General features: G+C 38.8%; 1 protein-coding gene across 1 annotated transcript in view; it reads right to left on the reverse strand.

Annotated features, from left to right (window-relative positions):
• Window positions 1-19,935, reverse strand: part of LOC139402203 (uncharacterized) — a 71,721-nt gene that overhangs the window by 17,369 nt on the left and 34,417 nt on the right. The window contains exons 8-15 of the mRNA XM_071146309.1: window positions 13,293-13,516; window positions 12,895-13,095; window positions 12,347-12,610; window positions 11,938-12,028; window positions 11,713-11,788; window positions 5,025-5,040; window positions 3,105-3,354; window positions 2,790-2,888 (exon numbers count right to left, since the gene is read on the reverse strand). Of these exons, the coding sequence (XP_071002410.1) occupies window positions 2,790-2,888; window positions 3,105-3,354; window positions 5,025-5,040; window positions 11,713-11,788; window positions 11,938-12,028; window positions 12,347-12,610; window positions 12,895-13,095; window positions 13,293-13,516 (1,221 nt within the window). The remainder of the gene's footprint in view (window positions 1-2,789; window positions 2,889-3,104; window positions 3,355-5,024; window positions 5,041-11,712; window positions 11,789-11,937; window positions 12,029-12,346; window positions 12,611-12,894; window positions 13,096-13,292; window positions 13,517-19,935) is intronic.

Consider the following 19,935-nt stretch of genomic DNA (forward strand, 5'->3'; position numbering starts at 1 on the left):
TATCACAGTTCCTTCCCCATGGTTTAAAAACCCCATCATTTGTTTGCTCTGGAGCTCAATCTCTTTGTAAATGCCATGTTGGTAGATCTCTGTTCTTCATAGATTTCAGTAGCTCAATCTCTTTGTAAATGCCATGTATGTAGATCTCTGTGTTTCACACTCTCGTTGTGTCTTAACCTCTCTTTTGTTTGAGCACCTCCATATCCCTTTGTCATCTCCTGTGAGTATTGTTTTTGCTTATGGTGTTTGCTGGTGGGAAAAGGGGAAACCAAGACAAGTCGCCCATGGGCATACACTACCCGTAGGTAAACTTTGTTAAAAACACTAGTTAGAACTGGGCGGACCACCCACTGTATTTTTGGTTAGTTAGTTAGCTGTTGTTAAAGTAGGCTAGTCTAGCTTAGGGGTGTTTTTGCATATTTGTTTCTTTCCTTGGGTCCAGCTCAGCCCCTTTTCCTGCTCCCCCCCATTACTGTGTGTTTATTAATAAACCTTGAGTTTGACGGTAGATTTCAGTTGTCCTGGTTATTTCGTTCACACTTTTACTTTGTCACAATTATAATTTGCATGAGTTATGTTACGCGTCTCATTACCATCCCCCCTAGACTGTCGGGCCAAAAGGGATTCGTAACAGTGTTTCATGTTAATACTACTCATAAACACAACCCACCATCACTGTGTCTCGTGTTAATATTACTCCTAAAGCTCTTATGAAGCATCCACCTAATCACTATTACTCCTACTTTAGGCCATTTTAAAAAACGCCTCATAACAATCTATTACTCTCAGAGACCTTAAAATAGCATGCTAAAGTATTGTATGTGAAACAACATGTACAATACTGTATCAGATTAATATGCAAAAATACATCTACAAAATGTACTGTACATAACAGAAAAACAAAACATACATTACAATAGCATCACCATGCGCATAACAGGATTTAGGTGTTCATGGTTACAAACAAATTGTAAAATATAAATATTGTAAGATATCGTCAAGCATACTTACAGAGTGAAGGGGAGATGTGTTGTAAGTGAACTTACTATCAGTCTATATAAATAGACACTGAGTGTGAGGTTGGAGGTTTGAGGTCTGTGGTTGGCCAACTTTGAACTAGTCAGGGACAATAGAGTTAAATAGTTGGCACAATTGCTTCAAAGCCATTGAATACACCATTTCAGCTGATTTACCGACTGTCATTTAACTTGTGGAAGTTGAAGAAGACATTAACTACTTTAAAACGGAGATAGCCCTCAATGATGCTGCTCATTCTGTCACAGAAGCCATCATGACAAAGGTGCAAAAATGTACCCTCTACCCAACTCTATGTCAGGGACCAAGAAGCTTATGCAGAGGGCTTCCTTCCGCAGTCACACAGACATTGTTTGAGAGCATCAAAACTGTGATGTATCATGGGTAAATTGTGACTGACTGAATGATCTATAAATAATATTGAGTAGTTATTCATCAAGCAAGGTGATTTGTAGATCTCGACTCGCCTATGAAGTCAGCTACAATGTCGAACACTCCTACATTTGCATAACATTATAGCCTTTGTAGCAAAAATCCCATTCAAGTCATGGGACCGATATTAGTATTTCACATATTAACAATAGCACATCATGTTCAAATCCTCTATAAGTGACTTTGTTGAGCTTCAAAGATACGCGAAAATGCTAATATTGGTCGCATGGCTTGAATGGGATTTGTGCAACAAATGCTAAAACATTAGCAAGTGGAAACAGTGCCAAGGGAAACCAAACCAAAGCATGGATTGCTGTCATACCATGTCCATTGGTTTCCTTGACCTGTAAGCAGTCTGTGCCATTTTGTAATTTGGGTGAGCTATCTCTCTAAAGCAAATTTTCGGGAAAACATTCTAGATATCATAGCAATATGTTAGTTGTCTTCAATCCAGTTTCTGTGGTGGTTCTCTTCAGTCCAGGTTTAGTGGTGGTTTTCTCCCCTGGATGGTCTGATAAACAGAGTGCTGAGCATCTCTCTGAAGAGCTGTGAATGTGTCACTGGGCGAGTCCCTCACACTCTGAGAGAGAGACAGTGACACAGGAAACACAGTATGAGCACGTTACACACTGCTCTACAACATTCTCTCTCACTTCTACTTTCTGTGTCCATCTCTCTCCTCCTCCTCCTGTATCTGTCTGTCTCTCTCTCTCGCGCCTCCTTACACTCTCTCTCCTCCTCCTCTTCTGCCTTACTCTCTCTCTCCTCCTACTTACTATCTCTCTGTCCTCTCTCTCCTCCTCCTTACTCTCTCTCTTCTCTTCCTCCTCTATCTCTCTCTCTCCTCCTTAATCTCTCTCCTCCTTACTCTCTCTCTATCTCTCCTCCTCCTTACTCTCTCTCTCTCTCCCTCTCACACACTCTCACACACACATATAAATACTATATACAAAATAAACACATACATTAATACAATAAAACATACTTATTGCCAGTGTATCATAGTCAGGGCCCTTGGTTCTCATTTTCAGAGTCACTGATAGGGTCAGGATGGACAATATGGAGATAGAAAGAGAGAGAGAGAGAGAGCTGTGCCAAGGTGACAGTGAACATTATCGAAAAGAGACTATTATGGCACAGTAAATTCAAGTTACCAGGTGTGGGGGTGGAATTTTAACTGATATTATCACCTGTGTGTCTGCTGTGGCATCCCTTCCTCCTATGGATCTACTGCTAAGAGGGACAGAGTCAGTTTTGCTCTCTAGTGACCTCTAGTGGAAGTTGATATATATCACATGTAAACCTGGCTAGGGAACACTGACCTCTTCAGCGTGCAGGAGATGGTAACGAGGAGAGCTCCAACAGTCAGGAAAGCCTCAGCCCAACCACAGGAACCCAGAGAAACACTGGAGTCTGGAGAGCTGGACACAGGCCAGTGTGTGTTGAATACGGAGATGGAGATATGAATGGGGAAACAGGAAAGAAGAAAATGAAACAATATTTATTGAAATAGAGACCTACAAATTGTATCTTATGGTATGATAACTGTGTAACATTGTTCATGATTATTTATGGTTGTTGACCTGTGTGATTATCAATGAATATATGAAAATTAGGTGTACTTACACTGAACATACACAAACACAGAAGAAGAGATGAGACGTCCATATATACTCTCAGCCTCTCTGTAGTATTCTCCTCTGTCCTCAGAGATGATGTTAGTGATGCTGTAACTCTGTCCTGATGCTTTTGGTGAGGTAACGTTCTTCTTGTACCAGGTGTAATTCTGCACAGGTGGGTTGGCATCACTGCTGCAGGTCAGAGTCACTGAACTGCCCTCCACTATTTCACCAGAGGGACTGACTGACACTGAGGTGTTTGGTTTATCTGATGTAAAAGGATTGTTGCACATAATATTAACAATGAGGAAAATAAATATATTTTGATCTATGATGATGATTGGTAAGTAAGACCTGTCTCTTTTGCTTGAATGTAGAATACTGTAGAATACTGAGAGTGTACAGTTGAAATCAGAAATCTGGATATTAATAGAGAGTGATATATTTCAGCTTTTATTTCTTTCATCACATTCCCAGTGGGTCAGAAGTTTAATACACTCAATTAGTATTTGGTAGCCTTTAAATTGCCTTTAACTTGGGTCAAATGTTTTGTGTAGCCTCCCACAAGCCTCCCACAATAAGTTGGGTGAATTTTGGCCCATTCCTCCTGACAGAGCTGGTGTAACTGAGTCAGGTTTGTAGGCCTCCTTGCTGGTACACACATTTTTCAGTTCTGCCCACACATTTTCTATAGGATTTACGTCAGGGCTTTGTGATGGCCACTCCAATACCTTGACTTTGTTGTCCTTAAGTAATTTTGCCACAACTTTGGAAGTATGCTTAAGGTCATTGTCCATTTGGAAGACCCATTTGCGACCAAGCTTTAACTTTCTTCCTCAAGACTGATGTCTTGAGATGTTGCTTCAATATATCCACATCATTTTCCTTCCTCATGAAGCAATCTATTTTGTGAAGTGCACCAGTCCCTCTTGCAGCAAAGCACCCCCACAACATGAATCTGCCACCCCTGTGCTTCACGGTTGGGATGATGTTCTTCGGCTTGCAAGCCTCCACCTTTTCCCTTCAAACATAACGATGGTCATTATGGCCAAACAGTTCTATTTTTTTTTCATCAGACTAGAGGACATTTCTCCAAAAAGTATGATCTTTGTCCCCATGTGCAGTTGCAAACCATAGTCTGGCTTTTTGTGGAGCAGTGGTTTCTTCCTTGCTGAGCGGCCTTTCAGGTTGTTTATATAGGACCTGTTTTACTGTGGATATAGATACCTTTGTACGTGTTTCCTCCAGCATCTTCACAAGGTCCTTTGCTGTTGTTCTGGGATTGATTTGCACTTTTCGCACCAAAGTACGTTAATCTCTAGGAGACTGAACACGTCTCCTTCCTGAGCGGTATGACGGCTGCGTGGTCCCATGGTGTTTATACTTGCATTCTATTGTTTGTACAGATGAACGTGGCATCTTCTGGCGTTTGCAAATTGCTCCCAAGTAGTTCTACATTTTTTTTCTGAGGTCTTGGCTGATTTATTTTGATTTTCCAATGATGTCAAGCAAAGAGGCACTGAGTTTGAAGGTAGGCCTTGAAATACATCCACAGGTACACCTCCAATTGACTCAAATGATGTCAATTAGCCTATTTGAATCTTCTAAAGCCATGCCATCATTTTCTGGAATTTTCCAAGCTGTTTGAAGACACAGTCAACTTAGTGTATGTAAACTTCTGACCCACTGGAATTGTGATACAGTGAATTATAAGTGAAATTATCTGTTTGTAAACAATTGTTTGAAAAATTACCTGTGTCATGCACAAGTAGATGTCCGAAACCGACTTGCCAAAACTATAGTTTTTAACAAGAAATTTGTGGAGTGGATGAAAAACGAGTTTTAATGACTCCAACTTAAGTGTATGCAAACTTTCGACTTCAACTGTACATAATAGAGCTCAACAGTCTTTAGTCCTAAAAACTAGAATTTAGTTACCTCTGGTTTTTTCTGCCTGTAGGGAAAATTAATGGGGAGGGAATTGGGTTTTGAGATACATGCCGAAAGTAAGGTATGAGGTTATGACAGGTTTAGGTGATCTTATACGTTTTGTTCTATGAAATAATATCCGTCAGTTAATATCAGTCAGTTAATATCAGTCAGTTAATATCCGACAGTTAATATCCGTCAGTTAATATCAGTCAGTTAATATCAGTCAGTTAATATCAGTCAGTTAATATCAGTCAAATCAGTCAGTTAATATCAGTCAAATAATATCAGTCAGTTAATATCAGTCAGTTAATATCAGTCAGTTAATATCAGTAAAATCAGTCAGTTGATATCAGTCAAATAATATCAGTCAGATAATATCAGTCAGTTAATATCAGTCAGTTAATATCAGTCAGTTAATATCAGTCAGTTAATATAAGTCAGTTAATATCAGTCAGTTGATATCCGTCAGTTAATATCAGTCAGTTAATATCAGTCAGTTAATATCAGTCAGTTAATATAAGTCAGTTAATATCAGTCAGTTAATATCAGTCAGTTAATATCAGTAAAATCAGTCAGTTAATATCAGTCAAATAATATCAGTCAGTTAATATCAGTCAGTTAATATCAGTCAGTTAATATCAGTCAGTTAATATCAGTCAGTTAATATCAGTCAAATAATATCAGTCAGTTAATATCAGTCAGTTAATATCAGTCAGTTAATATAAGTCAGTTAATATCAGTCAGTTAATATCAGTCAGTTAATATAAGTCAGTTAATATCAGTCAGTTAATATAAGTCAGTTAATATCAGTCAGTTAATATCAGTCAGTTAATATCAGTCAGTTAATATCAGTCAGATAATATCAGTCAAATAATATCAGTCAGTTAATATCAGTCAGTTAATATCAGTCAGTTAATATCAGTCAGTTAATATCAGTCAAATCAGTCAAATAATATCAATCAGAAAATATCAGTCAGTTAATATCAGTCAAATAATATCAGTCAGTTAAGATCAGTCAGTTAATATCAGTCAGTTAATATCAGTCAGTTAATATCAGTCAGATAATATCAGTCAGATAATATCAGTCAGTTAATATCAGTCAAATAATATCAGTCAGTTAATATCAGTCAGTTAATATCAGTCAGTTAATATCAGTCAGATAATATCAGTCAGTTAATATCAGTCAAATAATATCAGTCAGTTAATATCAGTCAGTTAATATCAGTCAGTTAATATCAGTCAGTTAATATCAGTCAGTTAATATCAGTCAGTTAATATCAGTCAGATAATCAGTCAGTTAATATCAGTCAAATAATATCAGTCAGTTAATATCAGTCAGTTAATATCAGTCAGTTAATATCAGTCAGATAATATCAGTCAAATCAGTCAGTTAATATCAGTCAGTTAATATAAGTCAGTTAATATCAGTCAGTTAATATCAGTCAGTTAATATCAGTCAGTTAATATCAGTCAAATAATATCAGTCAGTTAATATCAGTCAGTTAATATCAGTCAGTTAATATCAGTCAGTTAATATAAGTCAGTTAATATCAGTCAGTTAATATAAGTCAGTTAATATCAGTCAGTTAATATCAGTCAAATAATATCAGTCAGTTAATATCAGTCAGTTAATATAAGTCAGTTAATATCAGTCAGTTAATATCAGTCAGTTAATATCAGTCAGATAATATCAGTCAGTTAATATCAGTCAGTTAATATCAGTCATTTAATATCAGTCAAATCAGTCAGTTAATATCAGTCAAATAATATCAGTCAGTTAATATCAGTCAGTTAATATCAGTCAGTTAATATCAGTCAGAAAATATCAGTCAGTTAATATCAGTCAAATAATATCAGTCAGTTAATATCAGTCAGTTAATATCAGTCAGTTAATATCAGTCAGTTAATATCAGTCAGATAATATCAGTCAGATAATATCAGTCAGTTAGTATCAGTCAAATAATATCAGTCAGTTAATATCAGTCAGTTAATATCAGTCAGTTAATATCAGTCAGTTAATATCAGTCAGATAATATCAGTCAGTTAATATCAGTCAAATAATATCAGTCAGTTAATATCAGTCAGTTAATATCAGTCAGTTAATATCAGTCAGATAATATCAGTCAGATAATCAGTCAGTTAATATCAGTCAAATAATATCAGTCAGTTAATATCAGTCAGTTAATATCAGTCAGTTAATATCAGTCAGATAATATCAGTCAAATCAGTCAGTTAATATCAGTCAGTTAATATAAGTCAGATAATATCAGTCAGATAATATCAGTCAGTTAATATCAGTAAAATCAGTCAGTTAATATCAGTCAGTTAATATCAGTCAGTTAATATCAGTCAGTTAATATCAGTCAGATAATATCAGTCAAATCAGTCAGTTAATATCAGTCAGTTAATATAAGTCAGATAATATCAGTCAGATAATATCAGTCAGTTAATATCAGTAAAATCAGTCAGTTAATATCAGTCAGTTAATATCAGTCAGTTAATATCAGTCAGTTAAGATGACCTTTATGAATTAAACACATAGATGTACTTTGACCGTAGCTTAGGCCTCCATTATTTGATGTATTGTATGGTGAGGTCGCTTGTCATTGAGCAGTTCAATGTATTTATATACATGACAAATAAACCAAACTTTGAACCTAAAAACACAGGCCCTGAAATAACAGCTCAAACACAGGCCCTGAAATAACAGCTCAAACACAGGCCCTGAAATAACAGCTCAAACACAGGCCCTGAAATAACAGTTCAAACACAGGCCCTGATTTAACAGCTAAAATCACATTCAAAGTGCTTATACAGAAACCCAGCCTAAATCCACAAACAGCAAGCAATGCAGATGTAGAAGCACGGTGGCTAGGAAAAACTCCCTAGAAAGTCAGGAAACCTAGGATGAAACCTAGAGACGAACTAGCCTCTGAGGGGTGGCCAGTCCTCTTCTGGCTGTGATGGGTGGAGATTATAAAAGTACATTGCCATTAAAGCCAGATCGTCATTTGTATTTATTTTTTTAACCTTTATTTAACTAGGCAAGTACATTTAGAAAAAAATCCTATTTTACAATGACGGTCTACCTTGGCAAAACCCTACCTTAACCCGGACGACGCTGGGCCAATTGTGCACCGCCCTATTGGACTCCCGATTACGGCCGGTAGTGATATATCCCGGGATCAAACCAGGGTCTGTAGTGATGCCTCTAGCACTGAGATGCAGTGCCTTAGACTGCTGCACCACTCAGGAGCCAAAGATGTTCAAAGGTTCATAGATGACCAGCAGGGTCAAATAATAATCACAGTGATTATAGAGGGTGGAACAGATCAGCACCTCAGGAGTACATTTCAGTTGGCTTTTCAAAACCGAACATTCAGAGGTCGAGAGAGAGAGAGGGAGAGAGGTCGAGAGAGAGACAGAGGTCGAGAGAGAGAGAGAGGTCGAGAGAGAGAGAGAGGTCGAGAGAGGTCGAGAGCGAGAGAGAGAGAGAGAGAGAGAGAGAGAGAGAGATGTCGAGAGAGAGAGAGAGAGAGAGAGAGAGAGAGAGAGAGAGAGAGAGAGAGAGAGAGGGTAGAGAGCGGTCGAGAGAGCGGTCGAGAGAGAGGTCGAGAGAGAGGTTGAGAGAGAGGTAGAGAGAGAGAACCTTGAATGTGAAAGTCCTCAATGGTGCTGCCCATGCTAGAACTAGCTTTTGGGCACTAGAGTCCTCTATCCATCTATCCATCTCTATGGAGGACATGTGAAAACAACTGCGTACTCATGCCTGTGCTCCTGCCTGCACAATCCGGCATTTGTCTGTTATTTATTTTTTTATCAAAAGTTATGAGTTGATTTGTAAAACTTGCTTATATATGTTTATTAATGATAGTTGATGTTTTGTCAAAGACAGGTGTCTTTACCCCTGTGGAGACTTATTGGGGGACTGGGGAGGGGGGTTCAGAGGTAGGGGTTCTCTGCATCGAGCTGTCTGGGTGCTCTCCAGCACCAACCCCTGAACAGTAATACGATCAACAGGCACAGTCCAAATACATACAATTAAATCAATAGCAGTGTCCCAAAAGTACAATGGAACCAATAGCAAAGTCCCAAAAGTACAATGGAACCAATAACATTGTCCAAAAAGGTAGTACATTCTGTCAATACTAGGATCCCTGTGATGGGGTCTGGTAGTGCAGCTTGTCTTTACTATGCCCCCTGTGATGGGGTCTGGTAGTGCAGCTTGTCTTTACTATGCCCCCTGTGATGGGGTCTGGTAGTGCAGCTTGTCTTTACTATGCCCCTGTGGTGGGGTCTGGTAGTACAGCCTGTCTATACTCTATCCCCTGTGGTGGGGTTTGGTAGTACAGTGTGTATATTATATGCACCCTGTGGTGGGTTCTGGTAGTGCAGCTTGTCTTTACTATGCCCCCTGTGGTGGGGTCTGGTAGTACAACCTGTCTATACTATGTTGTCACAGCTCTCTTTTTCCTTACAACTGGTCAAACTGATGTCATTTGGACATTTTTCACAGAATATCTTTCCTGTTTTTTGCGTTATTGTAGTTTCTCCCCAGTCCCTAAACTTTAGATGTCACCTAGATTGAAGCGTTCCTTCTATTGATCAATTACATTATTCTGTTTAGGCTTTAGTCTTCTAGGGCAACATGACAAAAGAGAAACTACGTATATCTAGAAATTATAGACAAGTTGACTAACAAATAGCCTACCAAAACGTCAGAAATTAAAGGCAGAAACATAATTAAATCAGGCAAAAAAAATATCAGCCACTCCGTCAAAAAAAATACAAATAAATGTATTCTGCCATCTTTGACTGTAGCCTAGAGTGCATTTTCTATATTTTAGAGTTAGGTTTGGGTGCAGGCCTCAGAGTTTCACTTTATCACAGTCGGGCGGTTGCAGATGGGTTATTAGTTGTGGACGGTTGCGGGTTAACAAACAGCTGACCCGCGCACCACTAGCGTGCGTAAGCGAATGTAACTGGTGAGGATCAGTGCTGGGTGTTGTTCTGTTCAATGGTGACGTGTCTAATAGGCAGAAATACAAGAAACAACAGCAGAGTGGAAATAGTTATGAATCAATGTATTAATAGTTAATGAACTAATGAATGTATTTATTGTCTTGAACGTTGAGCTTATTTACAACATTGCACCTATACTGTATTGACACCAAACCAAATTGTAAAACCTGCAAAGGTAAACGTATTTAATGTATCTATAATAATGAATATAAAATGTGCAATAATGTCTGACAGGAATACAAAGTAAATAATTAGGAGTAACCTGGTCCAAGAGCTAGAAGTAATAAAAAGCTGTTATCAATATTAGTCACTGAGAAATGCCGGCCTATTTTTGTTATAAAAATCTGGAAAAGGCAAATCCCATAGAAAAAGAGCAGAAGTATAATATTAATCTACAGAGAGTAAACAGAAAAGCTTTATGTGTTACAGAGAATCTACAAATGGTCAAATCTCATAGAAAAAGAGCAGAAGTATAATATTAATCTACAGAGAGTAAACAGAAAAGCTTTATGTGTTACAGAGAATCTACAAATGGTCAAATCTCATTGAAAAAGAGCAGAAGCATAATCGATCTTATTTCTCATCAATATACACAATTATCATTACAAGGAAAGATAATTCAACTCCAGCATTTACTCAGAAGTTAAAGCTTAGGAGAAACTTCTTGACATGTCACCAATAAGCATAACTACAAAAATATGTCTTAGTGCCCCTGAGCAGTTAACCCATTGTTCACCGGGCACCGGAGATGAGGATGTCGATTATGGCAGCCCCCCGCATCGCTCTGATTCAGAGGGGTTGGGTTAAATGCGGAAGACACATTTCAGTTGAATGCATTCAGTTGTACAATTGACTAGGTATCCCCCTTTCCCTTTCCTTAACTTTACAAGAAAATAAAGATAATGACATAATTTTAAAAAAAAGTTAAAGATCATTATCTGGAAAGCCTTCTAGATATGATAGCAATATGATAGCAGGAGAATAGAGGTGTAAATCCTAGCTTTGGTTTGGTGCTGAAGCTCTTCATCCAGGTTATGTGGTGGTTCTCTTCCGTCCAGGTTCTGTGGTGGTTCTCTTCAGTCCAGGTTCTGTGGTGGTTCTCTTCAGTCCAGGTTCTGTGGTGGTTCTCTTCAGTCCAGGTTCTGTGGTGGTTCTCTTCATCCAGGTTCTGTGGTGGTTCTCTTCAGTCCAGGTTCTGTGGTGGTTCTCTTCAGTCCAGGTTATGTGGTGAGTCTCTTCAGTCCAGGTTCTGTGGTGGTTCTCTTCAGTCCAGGTTCTGTGGTGGTTCTCTTCAGTCCAGGTTATGTGGTAGTTCCCTTCAGTCCAGGTTATGTGGTGGTTCTCTACAGTTCTCATAATCTGAGGGCTCAGCATCTATCTGAGGGACTGTGTCACTAGAGGAGTCCCTCACATTCTGAAAGAAAACACAATGAACACATTACACACCACTCTATAACATTTTATGGACACAAACACACACACAAACACAAACACACACACACGTACTGCCAGGGTGTCATACTCTGGTGACCTGGTCTTCATGTTCAGAGCTGTGTACGTGTCCATGTTGGAGTCACTGTTAGGGTCACTCTTTGCAGAGATAAAGAGAGAGAGAGAGTTGTCATGGTAATGGTATGAGAGAGACTGTCGTGACATAGTAAATTCATGTCACCAGGTGTGGAGGTGGAGGCATAGCTGATATCATCACCTGTGTGTCTGCTGTGACATCACTTCCTCCTGTTGATCTCCTGTAATGAGGGACAGAGTGAGTTCTGCTCTCTACTGACCTCCAGTGGAAGTTGACATGTTACAAATAAAGTTTTGCACATGAATGAATGAATATATTAATGCATTCATAACAAATCAGGGTGCTAAGGTAAAACAAAATGTATGTCACCTGAACCACATGAAGCAAGGGAGAAAGAGGATGAGAACCAGAATAAACACTGTGATTCCTACAGCTGCAGTCAGAACTGAGGTTTGTTTCCCTATAATAAAATATGGATGATATGAGTAAATGGCATGATATAATGAACTAAAAACAAATATAATTTGGTAAAATTTGTCTCCTCCCCTTCATCCACACTGATTGAAGAGGATTTAACAAGTGACATCAATAAGGGATCAAAGATTCACCTGGATTCACCTGGTCAGCCTGACTATGTCATGGAAAGAACAGGTGTTCTTAGTGTTTTGTACACCCAATGTTTAATTATAAACCAAAGTTTAAAAAAAGCCAAATCAAAGTATTAACATTAGAATGAACCATGTAGTTCTGTATTGAAGTATTGAAGATGTAACTTTACCTGCTACAATGATCATCAGAGCTATAGAGTTCTTAGAAGCTATTGTATTCTGGGCCTCACAGTAGTATTCTCCTCTGTCCTCAGAGATGATGTTAGTGATGCTGTAACTCTGTCCTGATGCTTTTGGTAAGGCTACGTTCTTCTTGTACCAGGTGTATTTGTCCACAGGTGGGTTGGCATCACTGCTGCAGGTCAGAGTCACTGAACTGCCCTCCACTACTTCACCAGAGGGACTGACTGACACTGAGGTGTTCTTTGGGCCGTCTGGTGGACAATATATAGAGCTTATACATGAGGAGCATCATGGAACTTGGACTTATGATCAAAATAAATGAAATATTAATATAAATATGTGTAACTTAGACATTAATGTAACAATACAGTGTTTGTGAAGTACTTGTAGTTACTACAGTAATGAGATGAGTACAATCATGGAACTTGGACATAGATTGAAATAATAGATAGATTTCATATCTGTTCCACTGCATATCAACACTGACCAATGATTGGATGATTTTGACTTTAAAAAGTGTTTTAGTCACACTCACACACTGCAGGAGAATTGATGCCTTTTACAGCACAGTAGAAGCTGTCTTCAGTTTTAAAGTAGAATGTGTACGAGGGGGAGAACTCTTGTACAATCTTACTGTTCTTGTACCAGGTGTAGGTGGGGTTACCAGTCAGAGTACAGGTGGTGCTACAGGTCAGTGTCGTTGACCACCATGTAGTGGTCACCTTCACCTGCAGGTCTGGAGTAGATAACAACATTAAATCCATCAATGACCTGTTGTCTAGTTCAAATGAGGCAGGAGTGGACGTTCTCAAATCATCAATTCAGACATTCCTATTAAATGCATACTTTCACATTTATATTATTTCAATACAAATCAAGACAATTTTCCAGAACCAATTAAACAGATCCACACCATATATAATATCACTGTACCTGTAACAGACAAAGTGACTCCAGGATCACCAGTATATTTCTCTCCAGTCTGATCTGTTATAAATCTGAACTTGTACTCAGCTGAGTCACTCTCTCTCAGGTCTGTGATTTTCAGGGTGTGGCCATTCATCCTATCACTACGGTACGTCACACGACCTTTGTAGTCTGGGTCGTCTCTCAGATTTACAATTTTAGTGAACCAGAAGGTTGTTGTGACTGTACCACTGGGATATGTGTAAAAGCAGAACAGATCCACTGTTGACCCCTTCAAGGTACAGATACTCTGAGTGGTGTATGTCACACTCCAGCCATCCTGACCCAGTACCACTGAAACACAGTCCCACAACACAATGGTATCAGAATGAAGACAAGGTCTATTGGTTCACACTGACAGTAGGGTTTGTCTCCACTTTGTTGCTTTAGTTGCTGAGTTGAGTGTGAATGGAAACCACAGAAAACTATTTAAGTGAAGTTGATACGCCTAACAGAACACACCAGAATAACATTATGATTCTTAACCTTTTATAAGTGTTTGTAGATTATTAAACAGAGCAACTAACATATATGAATGAGACCATACCTGCTACAGACCAGAGAAAGACCACCAACACACTTCCTGCTGTTCTCAATGCCATTGTTGCATCTCCCACCCTGCAGTCTTAGAAACATGAACAACAACTCACTCTATAGCTGGTGAATAACTCCACCTGATACATTGAAGTATAAGCTGTAAATGGGGTACAGGGCCTCATCACTGAAAATGAACCAGGCTCATACTGTGTTGTGTTGTATTGTGCTACAGACGTGGATCTTAATTTGATCACTCTGTTGTAGAGAATTTTCCTGCTTCCTGGAAATGCAAACTTGTAGTGTATTGAATGTTTAAAAAGGCTTCTAACTGTCAGGGATCAGTCAGAGTACAGGTGGTGCTACAGGTCAGTGTCGTTGACCACCATGTAGTGGTCACCTTCACCTGCAGGTCTGGAGTAGATAACAACATTAAATCCATCAATGACCTGTTGTCTAGTTCAAATGAGGCAGGAGTGGACGTTCTCAAATCATCAATTCAGACATTCCTATTAAATGCATACTTTCACATTTAAATTATTTCAATACAAATCAAGAGAATTTTCCAGAACCAATTAAACAGATCCACACTATATATAACATCACTGTACCTGTAACAGACAGAGTGATTAAACAGATCAACACTATATATAATATCACTGTACCTGTAACAGACAGTGATTAAACAGATCACACTATATATAATATCACTGTACCTGTAACAGACAGAGTGATTAAACAGATCAACACTATATATAATATCACTGTACCTGTAACAGACAGAGTGATTAAACAGATCAACACTATATATAATATCACTGTACCTGTAACAGACAGAGTGATTAAACAGATCAACACTATATATAATATCACTGTACCTGTAACAGACAGAGTGATTAAACAGATCACACTATATATAATATCACTGTACCTGTAACAGACAGAGTGATTAAACAGATCAACACGATCCCTCCAGTACTGCTGCTCATTCTGTGCACCAGTTCTGGAAGTCTACGTCACTGGCTTTCTAGGCATCACTGAACTGTCTAATTACCCACACCTGGTTCCCATTTCCCCTGATTAGCAATTATATAAATGTGCCCTTTGTTCACCATTGTCTTGGTCAGTTATTGTTTCCATGTCTGTTGGTCTTGTGAGTACCTGTGCTTTGTTGCTTTGGCTTTCGTGCTACATGTTATTACGTGTCTCGTCCCGTATATTACGTGTCTCGTCCCGTGTTATTACGTGTCTCGTCCCGTGTATTACGTGTCTCGTCCCGTGTATTACGTGTCTCGTCCCGTGTATTACGTGTCTCGTCCCGTGTATTACGTGTCTCGTCCTGTGTATTACGTGTCTCGTATCACGTGTCTCGTCCCGTGTATTACGTGTTTCGTCCCGTGTATTACGTGTCTCGTCCCGTGTATTACGTGTCTCGTCCCGTGTTATTATGTGTCTCGTCCCGTGTTATTACGTGTCTCGTCCCGTGTATTACGTGCCTCGTATTACGTGTCTCGTCCCGTGTATTACGTGTCTCGCCCCGTGTATTTATTAGAGGTTTAACATGGCTGTTTTGTTTGGTTTTCATCCTGTGTTTTGGGCTTCGTGACTTTTTATGGCAGGTTGTATTGTTTGATGGACTGTTAAAACCTATTACGTATTCCTGCGCCTGTCTCCTGTCATTTAAACAACGTGACACTAACGTTTGTAATTTAAAATGTCAGACTTGATTTTCCCTAACAAACTGTCAACCACCACATTAATTATAGTCCACATAATAATTCACTTTTCCTGTTGCTGCAGGAATATTAATTAAGATCCTACGTCTGTATACGGTTGTGTGAATACTGTCTGTATTGCTGTAAACACACATTTCTATATTGATTGTTCTAAAACTGTTATTGTCAGAACCTCAAATATAGGAGGATAAATGTTCAATCCTCTACGGTCCGTCAAGCTGTACAGCAGCCTAAAGACTGACCACCAGGCTCAATGATAGCACCTATCCCCAAGCTGTGAGGCTAAACAGCAAGTGACTCACACACACAGTCTTGTACAACAAACCTTGTGGGGACACAATTCAGTCCTGTTCACAATCCTATTTACCTTGACCCCAAAACCTACTAACCCTAGCTCCTAAACCTAATTCTAACATTCATTCAACTTAACCCTAAACCCCCTAGAGCTTGCATTTGATCTTGTGGGGACTAACAACATTTGTCTGTTTACTATTCTTGTGGGGACTTCTGGCTGATAATGCCCACACACGGAGACCATCTGTAGGAGAGACCATGTGTAGGGAAGGTAAATAAGCCCATGGAGTCTTTATCAAAGTCTAGAGAGCTGGTTGTAAAGGATGAAGCAAAGTTAAAACACACATCCTACACAGTATAGATGTCAACCCTCCTCCATATCAGACTGGTCCTAAAGGGCCCTCAGCTAAATCAGCTGTGTCACACACAGACACACACAGGCCCACATGCACACACACACTGCAGTGCCACAATGTTTGTCTGCTTGTCTATTTTACCCTGGTTAATCATCTCATCACTATGTAGATCAACACTCCTACACTGAGACACTATATGAATACTGGCCCTGATGTAACAACCAAAACACAGCTCAAAACATAAGTAAAATGATACATTACCCTCAATAATATGACTTGACTGAAAACAAAACCAGAAACTATATTTCAAGATATTGTTAAGAGTACTTACAGAGTGAAGTGAAAGGGAGAGGTATTGTACAGGGAGTCAACATACTGGCAGTTGGTGTGAATTCTGTTGACACATTTAACTGTCCTTTCCTTCCTCTTTAAGACATTAACATGGATGATGACCAGACCAGCATCTCAGAAAAAGGGATGTTCCTGTATTTCAATACATATTGTGTAACAGATTGCATATCTACTTGCCTTCATTTTAAGGAGTGGGACTACATTTTTTAAATGAGCTAAATGTTTCATATTTCCAATGTGATATTTTGGCAACACAGAGAACCATTTAAACAATGTGTCGACTACAGAGGGCTTGGTGTGGTTGCTAGGTGATTTCTGACGTATCCGAAAGCCCTCTATACTATTTAGAATGTTTACAATTTCTTATGTGTTGTCTTGTCCTTCTGAGTTCTGTATATACAGGTCAAATTTCCAAGATGTCACTCAAGTAGAACCCATTCCATTTTAAACCCATGACCATCACTCCTCATCAGCTGTATCAAATTAATACTGAAGGTTCCAGTGTTCTGGACTAGAGCTCTCCCTACTGGTATCTCAACATTACTGCACCATCCTAATAATAATGTCCTCAATAATGTTGGGTTAATAACAACATAACAAACTGAAAATACATTAGATAAACTAGTGGAAAAGCTAAACTGTTTACTTGACAAAGTTACAGTTAACTTCTTATGGATGGGGGGCAGTATTGAGTAGCTTGGATGAATAAGGTGCCCAAAGTAAACGGCCTGCTCCTCAGTCTCAGTTGCTAATATATGCATATTATTATTAGTATTGGATAGAAAACACTCTGAAGTTTCGAAAACTTTGAATGATGTCTGTGAGTATAACAGAACTCATATGGCAGGCAAAAACCTGAGGAGAAATCAAAACCGGAAGTGAGAAATCTGAGGTTGGTATGTATTCAACACAGTTCCCATTGGAATCCCCTTTAGGTATTAATAAAGTTGCACTTCCTAGGTCTTCCACTAGATGTCAACCGTCTATAGAAATTTGAACGAGGCTTCTACTGTGTTGTGGGACTAAATGACAGCAGAATGAATCAGGTGTCAGCCATTTCCTGGTCAAGTGCATTTCACATGATAGCAACCTGCGTTCCATGACTCCTCAAGACACAAAGGATTACTCCAGTTGGAACTTTATTGAAGATTAATGATAAACACATCCTAATGATTGATTCTGTACTTAGTTTGAAATGTTTCTTCGACCTGTAATGTAACTTTTTAAAGTTTTTGTCCGACGTAACGCTGACCAGAGCAAGCGTTTGGATATGTATACCAAACGCGCTAACAAAAGTCGCTAATTGGACATAAATAATGTACATTATCGAACCAATCAAGTATTTATTGTGGACCTGGGATTCCTGGGAGTGCATTCTGAAGGAGATCATCAAAGTTAAGGGAATATTTAGCATGTAATTTATGGTTTATGTTGACCACAACATGGCAGCTATTTTGACTTGATTGTTCTGAGCGCCGTCTCAGATTACTGACACAGCGGTTGCATTAAGGACGGGGCGGCAGTTTCTATCTGACCAGTATACTTCCTGTATATCTCACAAACAGGAAGTGCATTCATTCCTTAAAAATCCCACTGTGGAAATGCTTTTTTATTGAAAAACTACAATGAGGAATCAAACATGGAGTGGCAGGTAGCCTAGTGGTTAGAGCGTTGGACTAGTAAACGGGAGGTTGCAAGTTCAAACCCCCGAACTGACAAGGTACAAATCTATTGTTCTGCCCCTGAACAGGCAGTTAACCCACTGTTCCTAGGCCGTCATTGAAAATAAGAATTTGTTCTTAATAGTTAAATAAAGGTACAAATATTTTTTTTTAAAAGGACAGGTTATTCCATGTGTATAACTTGTATTATCATCTACATTTATGATGAGTGAGATTTACAGGAAGTATACTGGTTGAATCGATGTGTCTATGCAAAATCACTGGATGTTTTTGGAATTAGTGAATGAAATGCGCCAATGTAAAATCAGAATTTTTTTATATAATTTTTTAAAATATAAATATGAACTTTATCAAACAAAACATATATGTATTGTGTCCTATGAGTGTCATCTGATGAAGATAATCAAAGGTTAGTGATTAATTTCATCTCAATTTGTGCTTTTTGTGACTCCTCTCTTTGGCTGGGAAAATGGCTGTGTTTTTCTGTGGCTTGGTGGTGACCTAACATAATCGTTTGTGGTGCTTTCGCCGTAAAGACCATTTGAAATCGGACACCGTGGTGGGATTAACAACAAGACTACATTTAAAACAGTATAAGATACATGTATGTTTGAGGAATTTTAATTATGAGATTTCTGTTGTTTTGAATTTGGCGCCCTGCACTTTCACTGGCTGTTGTCATATCATCCCGTTAACGGGATTACAGCCCAAATTAAGCAAACACACTGTTGTAGTACAATATGCCACTATCATATTCTGTTACACTGTTGGGCCTTTTGTACAATAGAGAAGGATGGTGGGCAGAGACATAGGAGGAGAGGCTCATTGTAATGGCTGGAATATAATTATGGGATATCTTTCCATTTATTCCATTCCAGCCTTTACAATGAGCCCGTCCTTCTATATATCTGCCCACCAGCCTCCTCTGTTGTACAGTACCGGTAGTAGTAGAGGGATCAGTACCATCATCACCATTGTGATTCTGTGTTGAATGTATAGGCTAATGTAGCCTGTTACCATAGGCCTGTTGTCCATATATGGTCTAATGTAGCCTGTTGTTCATATATACAGTTGAAGTCGGAAGTTTACATACACTTTAACCAAATACATTTAAACTCAGTTTTTAACAATTCCTTAATCCCAGTAAAATATCCTGTTTTAGGTCAGTTAGGATCACCACTTTGATTTAAGAATGTGAAATGTCAGAATAATAGTTGAGAATGATTTATTTCAGCTTTCATTTATTTCATCACATTCCCAGTCGGTCTGAAGTTTACATACTAATTGAGTGTATTTGGTAGCATTGCCTTTAAATTGTTTAACTTGGGTCAAACCTTTCAAGCTTCCCACAATAAGTTGGGTGATTTTTGGCCCATTCCTCCTGACAGAGCTGGTGTAACTGAGTCAGGTTTGTAGTCCTCCTTGCTCGCACACGCTTTTTCAGTTCTGCCCACAAATTTTCTATAGGATTGAGGTCTGGGCTTTGTGATGGCCACCTTGACTTTGTTGTCCATAAGCCATTTTGCCACAACTTTGGAAGTATGCTTGGGGTCAATGTCCATTTGGAAGACCCATTTGCGATCAAGCTTTAACTTTCTGACTATCTTGATGTTGCTTCAATATATCCACATTTACCTTCCTCATGATGCAATTTATA

Source organism: Oncorhynchus clarkii, unplaced genomic scaffold (genome assembly GCF_045791955.1).
Source record: "Oncorhynchus clarkii lewisi isolate Uvic-CL-2024 unplaced genomic scaffold, UVic_Ocla_1.0 unplaced_contig_14044_pilon_pilon, whole genome shotgun sequence".
Classification (NCBI taxonomy): Eukaryota; Metazoa; Chordata; class Actinopteri; order Salmoniformes; family Salmonidae; genus Oncorhynchus; species Oncorhynchus clarkii.